The sequence below is a fragment of the Poecilia formosa genome, unplaced genomic scaffold, assembly GCF_000485575.1.
Source record: "Poecilia formosa unplaced genomic scaffold, Poecilia_formosa-5.1.2 Scaffold19, whole genome shotgun sequence".
Classification (NCBI taxonomy): Eukaryota; Metazoa; Chordata; class Actinopteri; order Cyprinodontiformes; family Poeciliidae; genus Poecilia; species Poecilia formosa.
The window spans coordinates 342,014-361,260 of NW_006799958.1; the positions used below are offsets into that span (position 1 = coordinate 342,014).

General features: G+C 39.4%; 1 protein-coding gene across 17 annotated transcripts in view; it reads left to right on the top strand.

The window, feature by feature from the left end:
• The window catches only part of mycbp2 (MYC binding protein 2), a 67,911-nt gene that overhangs the window by 11,173 nt on the left and 37,491 nt on the right, over positions 1-19,247 (top strand). For 11 of the 17 annotated variants that reach the window (XM_016669093.1, XM_016669094.1, XM_016669099.1 and 8 more), the window contains exons 3-26: positions 886-1,101; positions 3,136-3,289; positions 3,399-3,595; positions 4,513-4,755; positions 4,921-4,992; positions 5,908-6,004; positions 6,102-6,175; positions 7,983-8,121; positions 8,314-8,390; positions 9,806-10,010; positions 10,096-10,260; positions 10,372-10,530; positions 10,654-10,858; positions 10,966-11,111; positions 13,216-13,326; positions 13,679-13,783; positions 15,899-16,018; positions 16,097-16,178; positions 16,331-16,448; positions 17,298-17,656; positions 17,763-17,935; positions 18,213-18,338; positions 18,795-18,922; positions 19,084-19,175. In XM_016669093.1, the coding sequence (XP_016524579.1) occupies positions 886-1,101; positions 3,136-3,289; positions 3,399-3,595; positions 4,513-4,755; positions 4,921-4,992; positions 5,908-6,004; positions 6,102-6,175; positions 7,983-8,121; positions 8,314-8,390; positions 9,806-10,010; positions 10,096-10,260; positions 10,372-10,530; positions 10,654-10,858; positions 10,966-11,111; positions 13,216-13,326; positions 13,679-13,783; positions 15,899-16,018; positions 16,097-16,178; positions 16,331-16,448; positions 17,298-17,656; positions 17,763-17,935; positions 18,213-18,338; positions 18,795-18,922; positions 19,084-19,175 (3,563 nt within the window). The remainder of the gene's footprint in view (positions 1-885; positions 1,102-3,135; positions 3,290-3,398; positions 3,596-4,512; positions 4,756-4,920; positions 4,993-5,907; positions 6,005-6,101; positions 6,176-7,982; positions 8,122-8,313; positions 8,391-9,805; positions 10,011-10,095; positions 10,261-10,371; positions 10,531-10,653; positions 10,859-10,965; positions 11,112-13,215; positions 13,327-13,678; positions 13,784-15,898; positions 16,019-16,096; positions 16,179-16,330; positions 16,449-17,297; positions 17,657-17,762; positions 17,936-18,212; positions 18,339-18,794; positions 18,923-19,083; positions 19,176-19,247) is intronic. The other 6 variants (XM_007547137.2, XM_016669100.1, XM_007547147.2 and 3 more) reach the window with 3 other exon arrangements.

Here is a 19,247-nt window from a genome sequence, read left to right on the forward strand (position 1 = left end):
CGCGCTGCTTTACCTGCGCGCTGCTTTACCTGCTATCTGATCCTCCGTATGTCTTTTTTACTGCAGTGAGCCTCGATGTAGCCAATTTCCGTCAAGTATGGCACTGTTTTTATGTCGTATTAGCTTCGTTGTGTTGATGCATTTTGACCTGCTTCAATTTTCCTCCGCAACACACAAACTTCCCCATTCACTCAGTGCGTTATAGATCCACATCGCTTTGGATTTGTTGCTGCGCGTTTGCGCAGTGTGAAGGAAAAAAGGAGACCAGCTGCACAGGCAAGCTGCGAAATGAGATGCAGGTGATCGGTATCGGCAACAAGAGCCAATGATCGCCGATCACCGATCATGCATTTTTCACGAAAATCGGCCCGATTATGATCGGTGACCGATCGATCGGCACACCTCTACTTTTAATTCAAAGCTGTTCTAAAAATTGCATTGAAAGTTCAAAGTGTCAAATTTGGATAAAATGTCATTATTTTGTAAATGCTGCAAAGTTGGCACTTTTAATGGACTTTTGATGCAACTTTTAGAGCAACTTTGCATTGAAAGTGTCATTTACCAAATGACACTTCATGATTACAGTTATAGACATTCATTTAGACTCCTTTGTGTTTTTGACAGCGTCATGTCAGTCTTATGTACACCTCATCTAATAAAGTGTTACCAATATGTTTGGTTTGGAGGAGGAATTCATTGCTTCTTTCAGCAATGAAGAAACAAGAATAAAAGTTGGGATTTCTATTTAATTGCCATTGTGGAAATGTTTTTTTTTTGTTTCCTTCCTTTCAGTATTTATGTACTTGTGAATGCACTAATTGAGCACATCGTGACCAAGTAAAGCATTTATCGATCTTTGTTGTTTGCTTTTTATTATTTCCACAGGCCGAGAGTCTAGATGGAGCTCTTTTCGTGCCAGACATCAAACTACACAGTAACCCCTCTGCATTTAATGTCTACTGCAATGTGCGACACTGCGTTCTGGACTGGCAGCAGAAGGAGGCCTCCCTAGCTCTGGCCTCCAGGACCTCAGTGCAGAGCGGCGACTCAGACAGCGAGGAGGAGGAAGAGTACCGTGAGCCGGCGGTAAAGCTGCCAAAGGTATGAGCCAAGAAGGAGTTTTTTTTGTTGTTGTTGTTGTTTGTTTGTGGCATTTTTGTAGTGTTGTCATTGCTTTGTGTCTTGGCAGAGACAATAGTAGTTTTGATGAGCTTTTGAAGGCTCCAATTGTTCAAATTCATCTTTTTCTTTTTTTTTTTTTACCTGCAAACTTTGTAATTTTGTTGATATTACCAGGAATACCTTTAAGCCCTGATCAAAGAAGAATTGTTTGGGCTACAACTTTTCCCCTTGGTTTAGAACAGAGTCAACCTGTGGACTTTTGACATGTTGCTATGGCAGTGGCGTAATTAAATTATGACCCTTGTGCCCGGGTAATAACCTAGCCACTGCCATTTACTGTAGGAAGATGGAATATTTCCTCATGTCAAACAACATGGCTAGAGGTGATCTTGTTTTTGTTTTCATGCGTTATCAGAACTCAGGAATAGAGCAGCTGTTTGGAGACAAAGGGTCTTTAATGTTTGTTTACAGCTATTGCAGGGCCAATAAGGTGGTAAACTTTGCCTCTCAAGCAAACTGTCTACACAATTAGTTGCCAATTATTCACTAGTGGAAAAAAAGAATAGGCTTGGTGCTTGACAGGTGTCGTGCACTGACAACAGAGAAAATAAGTAAAAAGATGTTTTCCGTTTGTGGAAATTGGGTTAGAAATATAACTTAATGTTTTAATTTATGAAAACAATATAGTATCAAACTTTTTAAATTTATTTAGACAGTTTTTGCATTTCACTCACTTTATATCCCCAGTCCCTGATGGTTTGTAGGTGCTGTCGATAAAGGAACAGGCAGTCTTATTCATGCTTATTGTGGCTCTAGTTGTAGTTACCAGAAATCTACCATGTGTAAATTACAGGCTCCTGATTCTTAACATGTCTCTTTGTTGGTGTGTTATTTTTACATATATGCAGTTTGAGCTCAAACATGGGTGCAGGCTTGGACTCACAAATGCAGAACTGGACTAACAATTTTTTAAAACAGCCACTCCTGAATGTGCCCTTAAAAAGTTAAATAGTAATCATCTCCCATTGTGCGGTACCCATTAAAAAGTTTTTGTTTGTTCCTTTTTTCGGAAGTCATCTTTCATTCACTCTTTTTCGCGTTTTGAGTGAATAACTGCATCAGAGAAGGAAACCTCAATAATCCCTTTCTTTAGTGACTAAACTTCAGCTCTTTCTGTTTGCACTGCACACTGAAGACGCTAACAGAACATCATCTGCAAAGAGCAAAGATGAGACCAGTCAACAAGGTCCAAAAAACACTTGAGTGGAAAACTAGAGCCAAACCCTCCTCACCCCAGGATGGAGGCCACTCTGCTTCTTCTGAATCTGACCCACTGTATAATAAAAAAAAAAACTGTTACTGAAGCAGTGTTTACCATGTAAATATTCCACAGCAATGTAGATTCTTTCATTATGGATTATGATAAAGAGATGCAAGTCGTCATGCTTACATAATCTCTGAGCCAAACTCTTTGATGATACAACACTTTTTAGGGTTGAGTTTTAATTCCATCGTGTTGATGACGAGATAGATGTTGCAAATATGTGTTGAGAAAACAATTCTTGATGCATGTTTTTAAAATGAATTCTGAAGTCATCATTGAATCTGTCCATTTAGATTTTTTTTCTTGGACTTTTATTGCATCTTTTATGCAATAAAGCTTACTTTTAAGTAAGGGAAGAAGAGGTCTTCAGTGGCATTGCAGCGTTATTTGATTGTCTAACAAACTTTGTTAAAAACGATGGGAAAGGACATCTGTTTCTGGGCCAAACTCTTTCACATACGCAGACATACAATTGCAGCTGACGTTCTACCCAATGTACTAATTGGATATTTAAACTGACCCAAGTAACTATGCATACTATAGGAGATTGAGCAGAGCAGGACTCCAATCCTTGGTTAATCTACTCTTTGCATTAAAATATGTAGAAAGAAAAGGATTTTGAGTTAGCAAAATGTTCAATCTTTCCTCACTGACCCTTTACACAAACCTGCTTCCTTCCTCGTCTGCAGATCATCGGCATCGGCCTGTGCGGGGTTTTTGAGCTGATTAAAGAGACTCGGTTCTCTCACCCATTACTGTGCCTGCGCAGCCTGCAGGCTTTGTTGGACATGCTGCAGGGGCAACAGCCAGAGGGTTTTCAGACGGAGCCTCCTGATGTGTTAGGTAAACTTCTACTTGCACTTGCCTTTCTATAATTGTAATTACTTATTATTTTATTCTATTTTCCAAATATCTAAACCCTCCACTATTTTTTTGTTTGTTTTGTTTTTAGAGTCTCTTTTCCAGCTGCTGTTGGAGACCACGGTCCGGAGCACAGGGCCCAATGACCCAACTGGACAGGACATCACCGCTCTGTCCTGTGCATGCCTTTTCAGCCTCGTGGTGGCATGGGGAGATACGGGCAAAATCCTGCAGGCTGTTTCTGCCATTCTCACAAATAATGGTAGCCATGCCTGTCAGACTATACAGGTAATTAACCACTAAGCTTACTTCAACAGGTTCAAATTAGAAGGTTGTCTTGACAAATCAGCCTTATTCTCACAATTATACAGCAACCATCTTAAATTTTTTGGATCATTTTTGCCAGTCTCCTGTTGAGTGACTCCAATAGTGATTATCTACCTGCAGAAGGTATCTCGGAGCATATTTCATAAGAAGACACCTGGTCCCAAATATGAACGATAAACATGAATAAAAGTTGTGTGGAGCATAAAGTTTTCCTTTTTTTCCCAGTCCATTCTGGACAGCATAACTTTAGCTGCCTTCGTCCATTTCCTCTGTGCACAGATGCTCAGGGCCACGTCTGGACAGCTCAAATTGAGTTTGCAAAATGTCAAGCTGCTCTGATTCTCCTTTTTAATCTTGTTACTCTGCTTGAATTCCTCTGTTGGTTAGCTAATCTTCTTTTTGCGTCTACCTTTCAGCTTTCTGCATCCTCTTTCTCTTGTTTTGTTTTGGCCTAAAAGAAAGAAAAACAACAAAAAAGCTTCAGTTGTATGTAGAAAGAACTCTACATTTTATCAAGGATTCACCGGACCTCTCTAGACTCACAAATTTTATCCCTCTCTATGCTAATAAATGCGCTTATATTTTATGTATTGCCTGGTTTGTGAATCATCACAATGTCAGGCGGAGTGGTGCAAAGTGTGCCGCTTGGTTGTGCGTGGGTAAACATCTGTGAGATCAGTGGCATTTGTAGTCGCTTTCATGGTAATGGTGTCAGGTTGTGTGAAAATGCATTTAGACAGAAATGTAAACATACAGAAAACCGCAGTTCACTAAACATTAGTGCAGTTTGACTCAGATCTGCTGCAAATGTAAATATCAGGAAGTCCCACTTTTTTCTAATCAGAGGTTTACCTGCTTGTCTTGTTCAATCAAACCAGGTCCCCACCATATTGAATGCACTACAGCGAAGTGTCCAGGCTGTCCTGGTGGGGAAAATCCAAATCCAGGACTGGTTTGGAAATGGCATCAAACGTGCTGCACTGATGAACAAATGGGTCCTAAAGGAAGCGTCCATCGACGAAGACGAGCGCTGTCTTCTGCAGACTGATGGTTCCTTCCTGTATTTGCTCTGCAAGGATGGACTCTACAAAGCTGGATCTGGATATAGTGGTACTGTCAGGGTATGTGACTCTTCAACATGCATTTTGCTTTTTACTAGTCGTTTGAAACACAAGACAAGAGACTAGGAGAAACCCACAACATGTAACTTCAGCAGCTTAGAAAAAATTGCATTCAACAAAGCATTAGTGGAGGTCGTCAACTCACCGAAGCTCAAATTCCCACAGGGACACGTTTACAACTCCACGTCTCGAATCAGGAATCGAAAGGAGAAAAGGTCATGGCTTGGCTTTGCTCAGGTAAGTAGTGCAGCAGCCTCTGTTTTGCATAAGAAACTTTTGAAAAACATTTCATACGATACATTTTGCTGTGAAGTATCAAATATCAAGTTGTTCAAATATTTCAAGTCATGGCTTAAAATAAATGTTTCGTTTTTTTTGTTGTTTTTTTTTTACATTTTCTGTTTATTTTTTTTAAAAGAAGTCTCTTTGGAGAAGATTTTAAATCAAACACATTTAACTGTTTTAAAGCTAATTACCTTCTCTTACTTAAAGCAAGAAAGTCCACTGGGATATTTTCCTATTTTTATAGTATCAGCATATTTTCTCTTAAGCTAACATTAGCATAATGGGTAACACTGCAAAGTACTTTCTATTTGTATATTAGCTTGTGGTCACTAAAGTCAGCTTGCATGACGATTTTAGCATGTTAGCTGGCGGTTGCTTTTTTTCTAATGCTAGTGTCATGTTTAGCACTTGAATTATTGTTGGCTAATTTCAGGCTAACATGCAAACTATTTGTTTTTTGAGGAATTCATTATGATTTAAAAATTGTAAACTTATTTTTTTGTAAACCTACTTTTGGGATAACGCTTCTATTTTTACGGCTGCCACTTAAAGTTCAGCAATTCTTTCTGTTTCAGTTTGGCTTTTTTTGGAAAGCAGTCCACCCATTCAGTTTATGGCATTCAGACAGTACCTGCAGAGTTAGTGCAATTATTATTATTTTTTTTTTTTCTAGTTTGACAATAATGTCACATTTTGAGGTAACTGGTGTCCCCTGCTGTTGAATATTGTTTAATAATAACAAATATCAAGCAATCTGTTTTTAAGAAGATCTTAAATACTTAAAATCCTAATTCCATGTTTTGTGACTGTCCTGTTAAGAAGAGTCGTAATTTGAGATGAGTAATAGAGTGTGTGTTGTGTCCTCAGGGGTACTTGTTGTATCGGGACACAAGTAACCACAGTATGTCGGCTATCAAGATCAACCCTGAGACCCTGGAACATGAGGGGGTGGTCACCATGCCAGGTACAAAGGAAACACATTTACATGCTTTCATCAGTGTGCTGTTAATTTAGGCCAACATTAACTTAAGCAACACTATATTCACTTTCTCTTGCTGCAGGTCAACATTCAGATGGACAAAACATCATATTCACAGATGGAGAGTACATTAACCAAATAGCAGCCTGCAAAGATGTAAGTTTTCATAGGCTTTTTTTGTTCTTACATTGTATCTAATATAATAGCAAAAGTATTTCTGGCTTAAAGCTGTAGGAGTCCCTAATTTTTTATAAGTAATCCTGGAAAGAAAAGCTGATAACTTGCTTTGAAAAGTAAAGTCACTCAATTTTCCTTATTCTCAGATTTTTAAGTCTGGGGTTGAAATGAGTCAAATAGTCCCTGGAAACGTTTCTAAACGTTTCACTTTGTCTTCGCTATCTTCCAGCGAGGGGTTTCCAGTGAAAGCACTTTTAGAGTTCTTTTAGACAGCTGACTGGCAGTGCGCAGCAGCCAGTGAGGGAGGGGCGGCACTGAATTAGCCGACTCTCCATAAAACAAGAGAAAACTGTTCTTTCTGGCACTTTCTCTGGTGCCTCATTAAAAGAGGTTTAAACATTATGATGGAAAATTTTAGCAGTTTCAAATTTGAAACATTTTTTTAAAAGAAGAAAACAAAATCTTGGTATACTTTGATGCCACTACCAACCCAGGCCTACCCCTTACTAGATTGCACCAGTTAAACTTAAGGTGGCTATAAAAATTGAATCACATTTGGGCTACATTCCAACTGAGAATATTCTTGGATAATAAATTAATATAAATGGACTTCAAATAGTATTTTTCTTAGTCAAACTGAGGTTAGTTGTGCAGCAGCCTCTCTTTTGCCTCTCTTTATTCTCTCTGTGTAGCACGTTTCTCTCCCTGAAATCCTCGGTTGATCATCAGCTGTGCCACAGAGAGGCCTCTCATTGTATCCCTTCATCTAGATGTGTGTGGGCGTGGCAGCTGTGGCCCGACATGTGTGCACTCTCCAGAGAGCTTAATCTCTCCAGCGAAAGCACTTTGTAATGGGAGTGGGGGCAGGGTAATACGTGAAATCCATACATCCACTGTAAGAAGAAGAAGCCTTCTTCCCAGCTAATTGTATGGATGGAGTACTGTTTGGAGGGGAGGAGTTTGTCTGCATTCGTCAGTGCAAAAGCTGCACAGACCACTTGCAGTTAATTGATCGGATGAATGTCCAATACATGACTTTGATCATTGCCATGCTGAGTTATAGTTTCTGTTCACTTCAAGTCAATTCTTGTTTTCTGCTCTGTAAATAGTTGCTTTTATCTACATTTTTTTTTACTGCCTCACTTGCATCTCTGGCAGATGTATCATTTTACAGGCATAGAGCTGAGTCAAGTAGGATTTAAGACAAGATGCTTTTATCTCTTGGAAATCATTTTAATAAAAAAAAGAAAAGATTGTGCATGTATTTGTTATCTAAACCAGATTTTCTGCAACTAGAAACGTGTTCTAATCCCTCAACTCTGTCCACATTTTGGCATGTTACAACCACAGACCTCCATGTATTTATTTGGGATATTTTGTGACCAACACAAAGTTGCCCGGAGCTGTGAAATGAAAAGATCTTTTCAAGATCTGTTGCAAAATAAAAATCTGGAAAGTGTGGCATGCATTTGCATTCTGTCCTCTTTATCTAAAAAAACTCCCCCAAAAACTATTCAATTTAAGGAGCACAAGAAATGTGTGACAGAACGTGCTCATTTCAGATGGGTCCAGATGTGATTCATCTGAAATTATTTTTTTTTTTGTACCTGCAAGACGCCATTTGCGTCGAAAACTGAACTTACTGATTGTTTAAATGGTTGCAACTGGGTAAACAACATTCAGTGACAGTGTTTGTGTTTAACATGCTTTAGATGCCAAACTGTAACAGTTTTGTGTTGTGAAGTCAAACGACGTTTCCCCCTCTGTGATGCCCTCGCTCCTGCAGGACGGTTTTGTTGTGCGGATCTACACCATGAGTTCAGACCCGGCTCTGCAGCAGGAGCTGCAGCTGAAGCTGGCGAGGAAGTGCCTGCACGCCTGTGGCATCTCTCTCTTCGACCTTGAAAAGGATCTACACATCATCAGTAAGTGATACAAAACGAGTCTGTGGGTCGTGAGTGTCATATGGGGCTTTACAGCTGCAACAAGTACTTAGTTGTTGTAGGGGTGTGTGATAGGCTAGAAAAAATGTTTTAGTTTTTTTCATTTTAAATTCATGCTATCCTGCAGGATGTTTTTTTTTCTTCTTTTTTTTCAGTCATCTGTTTTTCTCCCAGGCACTGGCTTTGATGAAGAGGCAGCATTGCTTGGAGCTGGCAGGGAGTTTGCTCTGATGAAAACTGCCTCTGGAAAGGTGAGCAGTCGGGTGTCTGAACATTTAAGAGTAATGAAAGTTAGCGCAGCGTCAACAGCTAAGCTTTTATCTTGATAAGGGTAAGCCAAACTCTCTGCCTCTAAAAAGTTTATGTAAGTCGTTTCAGTGCTCTTTTCCCCCACTTTACAGATGCCATTAATAATTTTCTAAATAACATACACTTGGCACGTAGAAGCTGTATTAACCGAGCTAGTAGGAGTTAATTTTTTTCAGAGGCTCTTTATCCTAATTAAGCCTAGTAGCATGTTTTTAGAAAAATTGAAGCTCCTACCAGTGAAACTGCATCATGTGTGCGATAACTAATTTTCTTTGGAGCACATTCAGTCAGCACTAAGTTGAAGTAAATAATTTGCATATTTTCAGAAGTGTCTCATCTTGATGAGAGCGCTTACTATGTTAGGTGGTTTAGGGTGTGTTGCAGGGCGTGGTTGGTTGTACGTTGAGTCTAGGTGTGGTGCAGTGAGCCTCTTTGGCAGATAGCAGCTCATGTTAGCAACAGGCTGCACATTTTATGTGCCTGATTTCAAAGCATTTTATCTGCAGTTTTTCCCCCCTCCCTCCGCACACCATCTTTGTTATCTCTTAAGTATTTATAATAGTCATTGAAATAAAAAAAAAGATTAATGTTTTAACAATAGATTAAAAAAAAATCTATTGTGATGCAACACATCAGTTAGCATCTAGATTACTGTGTCATCTACCAAAACAACATGACCTTTGGTTTGTTATTTGGTTTATTCTCTCCTGTTCACTCTACCAACATAATAATAATAATAATTAATTATAAATACATTTTTAATAATCATTTATCCAAATTATTATTGTGAATATGTATGTGAATACCATCCACATATTTTTCTATTTTACTATAACTCTACTTCCTAAGATTGATAAATAATACAGACTTTTTATTGGAAAATTGATTGTTTTTAGCGTATGATTTTTAATTTTGGCCACTTTTAAAGAACTGAAGCATTGGTGTTCCTCATAAATGATGTCAGCTAACATAATTGTCACTCACCTAAATTAAGGTTTCCATGCTATTACTTTGCCAATATTTACCTCGGCGATGAATAAAGAGCAAAGTGAGGAATACGACTAAGCTGCAGCTTTATTCTTCCTCTTCTTGTCTTTGTCGTTCTTGCAAATCTGCGTCTGGTCTCGCTCCCTGCCTGCAGCAAACCAAAAAAAAAAAGCTGATTTCAGACTATCAAGCCTGTAACAGTTTATTTCTTGATTTTCTTTTGTTGTTGTTGTTGTTAAGGAGGTTGAAACTCTACCATGGTGTGTGAGAAAATTTTCTTTGACTTTAAAATTAAAAACTTAATTTTAACTATTTTCAACAAGCATAGCCAGCAGTTCTCCAACAATCTTCCAATATGTTCTTTTCTCAGATCTACTACACAGGAAAGTACCAGAGCCTGGGTATTAAGCAGGGTGGCCCATCAGCCGGAAAATGGGTGGAGCTGCCCATCACAAAGTCTCCGAAGATCATTCAGTTCTCGGTCGGCCATGACGGCTCCCACGCCCTTCTAGTGGCTGAAGACGGGAGCGTTTTCTTCACCGGCTCTGCCAGCAAGGGAGAAGACGGGGAATCCAGTAGGATATATTCCCAACTACATTCAAGCATTCATAGAGTAACATTGGGTGTTGATTTAAGCAGACGTCTTATTTCCCGTTGCAGCTAAAAGCCGCAGGCAGCCCAAGCCGTACAAACCCAAGAAGATGATAAAACTGGAGACAAAGACAGCCGTGTACACTGCTTGCAACAACGGCAGCAGCAGCATCGTCACAAAGGAGGGAGAGCTTTATATGTTTGGCAAGGACGCCATTTACAGTGACAGCACCTGTAAGTCGACAGGAGTATTTCAGCTTTTCTTTTAAGAGCAAGTTTGACACTCGCTTGAACAGGATTTCTTTTGTTTTTGTTTTGTCATAATCGTTTCATGTCTCTCCACAGGCCAAGTGACGGACCTTAAAGGTAATTTTGTAACTCAGGTTGCCATGGGGAAGGCTCATACGTGTGTCCTCACTAAGAACGGAGAAGTGTGGACATTTGGGGTCAATAACAAGGGCCAGTGTGGCAGAGACACTGGAGCCATGAGCCAGGCAGGGAAAGGTGAGCAGATGGACGGCAGATTAAACCAATAAAATACACACCCGCGATTATAATAGACGTACATTAGCACTACGATGTCCTCAGACTAATTTATCGTTCTGGTGGTGCTCGTGTTTATTGCAGCATTCGGCGTTGAGAGCATGGCCACGGCCATGGATGAGGACTTGGAGGACGAGCTGGAGGACAAGGAAGAGAAGAGCATGATGTGTCAGCCGGGCATGCACAAGTGGAAGCTGGACCAGTGCATGGTTTGCACCGTGTGTGGAGACTGCACTGGGTACGGTGCCAGTTGTGTCAGCAGTGGGCGGCCAGACAGAGTACCAGGAGGGTAAGCCGAGGATGGAATAAGAACGTGTTTATGCGCAGTGCGTTTAAAGTTCTTTTTTTTCATTTTACTTATTATCTTTTATCTGTTTGTGTTTATCTCTGGGCTAGTATCTGTGGTTGTGGGTCTGGAGAGTCTGGCTGCTCAGCGTGTGGTTGCTGTAAGGCCTGCGCCAGGGAGCTGGACGGTCAGGAGGCCCGGCAGCGGGGGATCTTTGATGCTGTGAAGGAGATGATTCCACTGGATCTGCTCCTAGGTATTGCACCACTCGTGTCTTATCACTTTAAGCCTCATTTTAATTAAGCATGCAAACAGACAAAGTATAAGCATGGATGTTTGCAAGTACCTTCCACTTTGAGTCATGTTTAGAGGTCGAATGCGATCTAGTCAAAAAATAAATAAATAAAATAAAATAAAAAAATTAATTGTTGCCAAATTATGCTGACATTCATGCCATATCATCACATACGACTCAAACGTTTTGCTACAGCTCTACGAAAGTAAAATGAAACTTTTTTTTTTTTTTTTAGAGAAATCTGAATGTAATACAAAAAATACAGATTAATATATTAAAAAGACCTCTGTTCAGTTGTCTTATATAAAACAACTTAATTTATGTGCTTGTAGAAGTCCGTTGTAGCAAAATAGGAAAATCTCATTTGGATTTGCTATATTTATAAAAAGTAACTTTAATTTATTTAAGCAATCAGTCTCTAAATATTTTAAATAAACTTTTGATTGAAATAAAATTTTATATAAATATATATTCTATTTTTTGCATTTTCACATTTAATTTTCATTTTTGTTTTTTGTTTTTTTTGTTTGTGCATAAATGGTTTGCAGCAAACTCATCACTCCTCTTGTTTGTGTCTCACATAAAACCAAGTCATATGCATGTTACAATCTTAAGCACATTTATGAGTCAATTGTTCATTGGTGTAATAGTGTCTCTAAAATTGATTAGGAAAAAGAAAATTACCGTCTAAATTAGAACAATATACAAAAGCTTTGACTCATTGCTTGTATAATGAATTTTTAGAATTTGTTTAAAGCTGTACTCTTACCACTGTTTTTCAGGCCTCTAATTTATTTTGTTAAATTTATAAAAAAAGATAAATAAATGCATAACAATTAAAACAAAGTGCGACACGTCAAGACATTCCTAAAGAAAAACGGACAATAAGAGAACTTGCTCTGCCTCCCACTTTCAGTCCAGCCTTTATTCTTTCTGACATTTTCCTAAGGATATCAGTTTCAGATGCTGATCATTTGTTGTAGATGCAGCGTGTTTTAAGGCCCAGTTCTGTTTATTTTGTCTGCTGCTTGTGCACTATTTCCATTGTGTGCAGACTCTGCTCAGTGCTTCTTTCTTGTCGGGTACAAAGAACTAATCAGAAATGAAAAGAAAGGAAAGATTTTGAGACTTTGGCTGAAATGCACTTTAGAGGTTTTCTCCAGTCTGGCTGCTTTAAAGCAAAATTTAAATAAATGACCCAAGCCTTTTGCATAGTGCTGTACGTCAAAGTGTGAGTGGTGTGTTTCTGAGGTCTTCATGAACACTTGCCTTCACATGCAGTACCTTGCAAAAGCATCTTCAAACCTTGAACTTAACTTTTTATCACGTTGCAGTGACAAACTTTGCTGTATTTTGCTGGGATTTTATGTTGTGAGTCAAAAAGTAGTGCACAATTGGGAAGTGGAATGAAAATGATAAATGATTTTCTAGATTGGAAAAGTATAATTCACATGCAAGTATAATTGTATTGTGTTTGAGCTAAAAAAAAAAAAAAAAAAAAAAAATACAGTTTGAGGCTGGAAGACATACAGCCAGAGCCAGATGTGCTGAGCTGGTTCAAACTTAACTCAAAAGACTTACAGCTGTAATTGCAGTGAGAGCCAGTTCTACAAAGTATTGGCTCAAGTGGGTCGATGTCAGATCTAAGTTATATTTTTTTTAGTTTCTTTTTAAGTAGAAAATCAATTCTTCCACTTCACAATCATGTACTAGTTTGTGTTTGACTGAGTCATAAACTCCCAAAGACGTAACTGTTTGGTTTGTCGGTTGTAATGTGAAAAAGTTGAAAATACACGAGCCGTTGTTTAAGGCCATTAGTACACAACACGCTGCCAATATTACGTTCTTCTTTGCAGTTGTCTGAATGCTGTATTTCATAAACTTGTCAGTGTTCACTCTTTGTTAAAATGCTTGTGTTGCACAGTCACTTGCTCTCTCCATCAAGTCCCTCCTTCGCTCATTGATGTTTGTCTTGTTCTGCTCTGCTCTGCTCTGCCTCATCCTCCCACCTCTGCCTTCATCCCGTTTGGGGCGCCCTTTACCCCGGGGCCTTTTATGTTTTCAGCTGTGCCTGTCCCTCCCCCTCCAGGAGTTAACATCGAAGAGCACCTTCAGATCCGCCAGGAGGAGAAGCGTCAGAGAATCAACCGCCGGCATAGGTTGGAGGAGGGAAGAGGTATGGGCCAAAAGATTTTGGAGAAGAATGCAGTTTGGAAATAACGTTTTAATGCTTCAGAGTTTTGGTTGGGGATATTCAGGATACCTGGCTGCTGGGATGGATTATAGAAATGTGGATTGACAGACAGTAGGTCTATCCTTTTTTTTTTTTTTTTTTTTTTTTTTTTTTTAAGTTTTGGATTGTTTACAGATGTGAGGCAAGAGCTTGGGTTTTGTGTGCCTTGGTGACTTCCCTCTTCCTTGTCGCATATTTATCCGTGTCTGTGTATTATTGTGATGTAGTATTACCATGTATTTCTATCCCATTTGTGAGCATTGTGCATGCATGTGAAAGTTTTTTTCTCCCCCAGGCCCCCTTGTTTTTCCTGGTCCCATTTTTATGAACCAGCGTGAGCAGGCCCTAGCCAGAATAAGACCCCTTCAGGCACTCAGGCATAAACGGGACAAGCACAAAGGTACTATGGTCTTCACTAATTCAGTGGGTGCGGAGACGCCCCTTTGACCCATCTCCCAATCTGGCTGTCCCGTCCACCTCCTTTCACTCTCTGAAGGAAGGACTCTTTAAAGTCTGCACCAGGATAAACACCTGCTGGCATGGAGGACTGTAAACTCAGTACAGCTAGTTAAAGACTTCTTTACAGAAAAGGGTTATAATTAGGGATTTGCTGATTAGCTTTTTTTAATTTTTTTTTATTGTCCCCGATACTAACATGCTTCATTAAAACAATTCTATGCGTAAACCATTTCTAGATCAGTTTCACAGTACTATGAACCGTTAATGGACATCCTTGATGCTGCAGTGGCCATTTGTCTTGACAGCAACATATTTTGTCTCAGCAAAACTTTTTTGTTTCTAAAAATGCATCTGATTTTATTTTACACATAAAGCCAGTCGTCGGTAAACTAATGACTTGCTCCTGCTGAGGCTTTTATGACCAGCAGTTTTAGTTGGACAAATTTATGGACACAGGTTTAGAATTTTAGGTTGTATGTCATTGTGTATCCCTGCATATAGTTAAAGGCCATAAACAAAATTACCGCTCTTAAAAATAACTTGCTTTTCACAAAATAATTATAAATAATGCGATAATTAACCATTCCTAGACTAAGACTCGCAAGATTATTCTTTCTTTAGATGCGAGTTATTTTAGTTATACTAGTAACATATTTCACTTAATCCGCCTAAGCGTGTGAAAGCCATTAACTGCTTCATAAATGCACTACTTTGTTCTAAAAGGTGTAAAACTGACAGCTGGTGTTCTTGTTGCACTTTAAGCAGATCTTTCCTAAACTGGAAGATGTGTATAATGTGTGGAAACAGAAAGCTGCAGCAGCCAACACGGTTTCTCTTTTATTTCCATTATAAATAATAATGAAAAATACTTAAACTTTTTTGGGAAAATACAGATGTATATATATATTTTTTTAGATCAGCAAAATAATGTGCAAAGTCAGTTCTGCACACCGAAAGAAAGTTATTGTACAAAGTTGGCTGAGCAAAATGTGACTGCACAACATGGATCAGGAGATGAGTTTAGTTAGTGAAACTGTTATTGGTAAATGAAAAATTAGCAACAATCATTAATAATTCATGAATTTTGCTCATTTTTCTTTATTTTTTTTTGTATGAATGATCTGGGCACTCCTAATCCTTTCCAAGTTCTTGGAACTATAACATTTAGTCAATTATTATCCTGTCATCACATCGGCCTCTGTAATACGTCTGTTTATGCATTTTTAAAAATGGTTTTCTAAGGGCAAAAGTCAGAATTGGCTTCAATATCTATGGAAAATATCCTGTAATGGTACGACCCTTGTCATGTGCGTTTTCCCATTCTTCTGTAAAGTAATGATATTGCGCTACTTTTTCACATTTCCTTTTTTGTGTCTTTATTTTAGTTATTTGCAGAGTGTTTATTTTACTGCATGACATACTTGCTGGCTCAAAATCTGCAACACACGCTTGTTAGTTTTTGAGCTGCCTGTTTCTGAACAGTTCAGATTTGGTGAGCCGTTCAGATTTGCAGAGGACAGTAGCGTTGCAGACCCAGCTAATCGGTGAATTATCCAGAACCTACAGAAATTTGTACCCTGAGCCTCGTCCTAAAAAAAAAAAAAAAAAAAAAAAGAAGCAGGGATAGGTTGCTGAGTGAGGGTGTTGAAGAAAGCAGAAGATTATTCCTTCACTGTAAAATTAGTTTTTTTTTTTTTTTTTGTTTTTTTTTTTAAACAGCTCCGGGTTCAAAAACATTGAGAAAATGTCCAGTCATACTTTACCCCTGTGATTTATTTTTTTTTGACTCTTTTTGGACTAATGCATGTGAGAAATTTTGAATTTAAAATGCCCCGATGCCAAACGGCTCTTTACCTGCACAACCATTAGCCCCTCCCTTCTATTCCAGCATGTTTTCCCCTTTTTTCCTCTCATTTTCTTTTGAGTCCTCTTTCCCCTCCAGCTCTGTTTCTCAGGACTCTGCAGAGACACCCGCCTCGGCGCTCTAAAGCCGCCACTACACTTCTCTGTATTTACCCTCCACTCAGATGTGCTGACTTCAGTGTTTTTCTTCTAGATGGTAGCAGCGAGCGCGGAGAGAAGGATGCCAGCAAAATTACCACTTATCCCCCCGGGGCGGTGAGGTTCGACAGCGAGCTGCGAGCCGTTCAAGTCAGCTGCGGTTTTCACCACTCAGGTAAGTGCTTTCTCGTCGTTGCTGGTTTAGCTCTTTGGTGGTTTTGTCTGGTTGCTGTAAACAGAACTTGCTTTACAGTGGTGCTGATGGAGAATGGAGATGTCTTCACGTTTGGGTATGGCCAACACGGTCAGCTTGGTCATGGAGACGTCAACTCCAGGTAAACAGATTGATGGTTTGCCATAGGAATGGTCACAATAGCTGGAGTTCTGCAGCTCCATTCTGGAGCCCAGATCTGTTTAATGGGTTAGGTTGTTGAAACACAGGCAGTTCTCCAAACTAGCCAGCTAATTCAACATTTCTACCATGCAGGGGCTCTCCGACTCTGGTTCAGGCTCTGCCGGGACCGAGCATCCAGGTGACGGCAGGAAGTAACCACACGGCTGTTCTCCTCATGGATGGGCAGGTCTTCACTTTTGGGAGTTTCTCGGTGAGAAAATGTAGCAATACGTTTTTCTTCCTACACATGGTCTGGATAATTCTCATGGCATGATAAAGTTGAGTAAAAATTATGATTTGACAGTATTGATCAGGGTGTCCGCATGTCCTTAAAACGTCTTAAAATGTCTTAAATTTATTGGGAAAATGCAAGTTGGCCTTAAATATGTTACAGGTCTTAAATTTTGGACTGTTTAATCTTGAAGAGTTAGGTAGTGTTTTTTTTGTCTTGAGGAATATTTCTGTTGGATGAAAGTTTGAGTCAAGTGCAGACATCTTTATTGTTTTCACCGCTTTCTCACTTCTTTTGTGAACCTATATGAGACTAAGCGCAAAAAGAAAACAAAACAAAAAAACTTTTAAACTGGGCACTAAGGCGGTTGAGGCTTCTATGTGGTGTGAGAAGGACAAAGTTGCTGCCTAGAGCCACAAACAGATCCCAGAAATTACAGTTTTTGAGATGTTTGATCGTAGTACAGCAGAATCCCCCAACGGCTCCCTGTTTTATAATATTTTAGCCTTAAATTTTATTCAAGATAGCCTTAAAAAGTCTTGAATTTTACTTGCTGAATCCCCGCAGTTATCCTGTTAATATAGAAAACTAAAACATAATGTGATCTAATTTGTTTTGTCAAATGGCAACGACAAAATCAGTTCTGCCATCTTATTAAAAGAACTTTACCATACAATGGAAATTTTTTTTATCAATTTTGAAACCGTGATGTTCAAAATTTTGGTGTAATACCCGTACCTCGCTCAGATCTTTACGTAATAAGCGCTTGTTTGCTTGAGTGCATTTCTTTTGCATTTCAGTCTGAATGTTCGCTTGCTTGCTTTGCAGAAAGGGCAGTTGGGCCGGCCCATCCTGGACATGCCCTACTGGAACGCCAAGCCGTCACCCATGCCCAACATCGGTGCCAAATACGGACGAAAGGCCACCTGGATCGGAGCCAGCGGAGATCAGACGTTCCTGCGGATCGACGAGGCCCTCATCAACTCTCACGTCCTGGCCACTTCTGAGATCTTTGCCAGCAAGCACATCATCGGGCTTGTTCCATCCTCTGCGTCTGAGCCGCCTCCTTTTAAATGTTTGCTGATCAACAAGATGGACGGAAGCTGCAGAACATTCAACGACTCTGAGCAGGAGGACCTGCAGGGGTTCGGCCTCTGTCTGGACCCGGTTTATGATGTCATATGGAGGTAAGTCATCGGAGTCTTTGAAATGAACAGCTTCTCAGTATTTGCTTGATTGTAAAAATAAAGACTGGACTTAAAATCTTTTAACCCCCCAACTATTTTTTTGAAGGTTCCTTCCGGCTTCAAAAGAGATGTGGTGTTACAACGCGGTAATAGCCGATGCTAGGATGCCCTCTGCAACAGATCTACAGGCTCGTTGTAGCATTCTCAGTCCAGAACTTGCATTGCCCTCGGGATCGCATGCGACCACCACTCGCTCTCATGGAGCTCTACACATTCTCGGTAATCCTCATATTCCTGACATGGCATTTAATAAACGCTTGTTGAGATGTCCAATGATTTATTTATAATTTTTTTTAATTAAATTTAATTATAAGTATTACCATGTCAGCATCTTGTAAAAATAAGTGACACCTGTTTTTTGTTTGTAAATCCTTGTAAATTTTATTATTATGCTGTTTTGTACTAGCAAAATTAGAGTATTATTTGTGAGCCAAAAGGTAAACTAATGTGATCAGAATTAGTTGATGTGCTGAAAAACTGTTTTTTCTCGCTGCAGGTTGCCTGGATACATTAGCCGCCATGCAGGAGCTGAAGATGGGCGTAGCGAGCGCAGAAGAAGAAACCCAGGCAGTGATGAAGGTCTACTCAAAGGAGGACTACAGCATTGTCAACCGCTTTGAAAGTAAGATGGAGTTAATGCTCAGAGTGAAGGCCAATGCACAGATTTTGGTTGTTGCTTGAATTACTGAAAAAAAAAAATATCCAGAAATAAAAAGTTTAAAGTCTTCAGTTTATAAACCAACCTTTCAACATTTATTTGATTTATTTCATTTTTTTCTAGATTTTACTCCTTGTCCTCCTGTTTAAAAGCTCTGTCCTTTCAATCTGTTCAGTTTTGTTTGCTGGTTCTATATTTGTACAAATCCATAAATATGTCAGAGACTACCGTTTTTCATTTATATTTTAAAAACTGTCTTGAAACTCTTCGAATCTGAAACTAGAATACCAGGGAATTTGTCCAAGAAAAAAAAAAAAAATCTCCAATAAACTCTGAGAAACCCTATTTACCACTGATGGCAAATTAACTCTTTTTTGTCAGCATAGCTTAGCCTCATTGATGCCATGATTAATCTCATAGGTCACGGAGGTGGCTGGGGTTACTCGGCTCACTCTGTGGAAGCCATCCGTTTCTGTGCCGATGCCGACATCCTGCTGGGTGGGCTGGGCCTGTTCGGCGGACGAGGGGAGTACACAGCCAAGATCAAGGTGGGAAATTTTGGTCATTTCCTGTAAGAGCTGATCATTTAACCTCTTAACATGTGCTGCTTAGAGTATTTTGTACATATAGATGTTGTTGGTAGTTGTAATGTAGTACTCAAACTTTTAAAAAAAGAATAAGAGACTCCTTCCTTAAACAAAATGTGTAGCTTTTTGAGCTGGGACCCGACGGAGGTGACCATGAGACTGATGGAGATCTGCTGGCTGAGACCGATGTTCTGGCTTACGACTGTGCTGCCAGGTACGAATGACGTTTCCTTGTTTTTTTTCCCCATTAGTACATCAAGTTCCCCTTAATGTCCTTTGCTCTTTT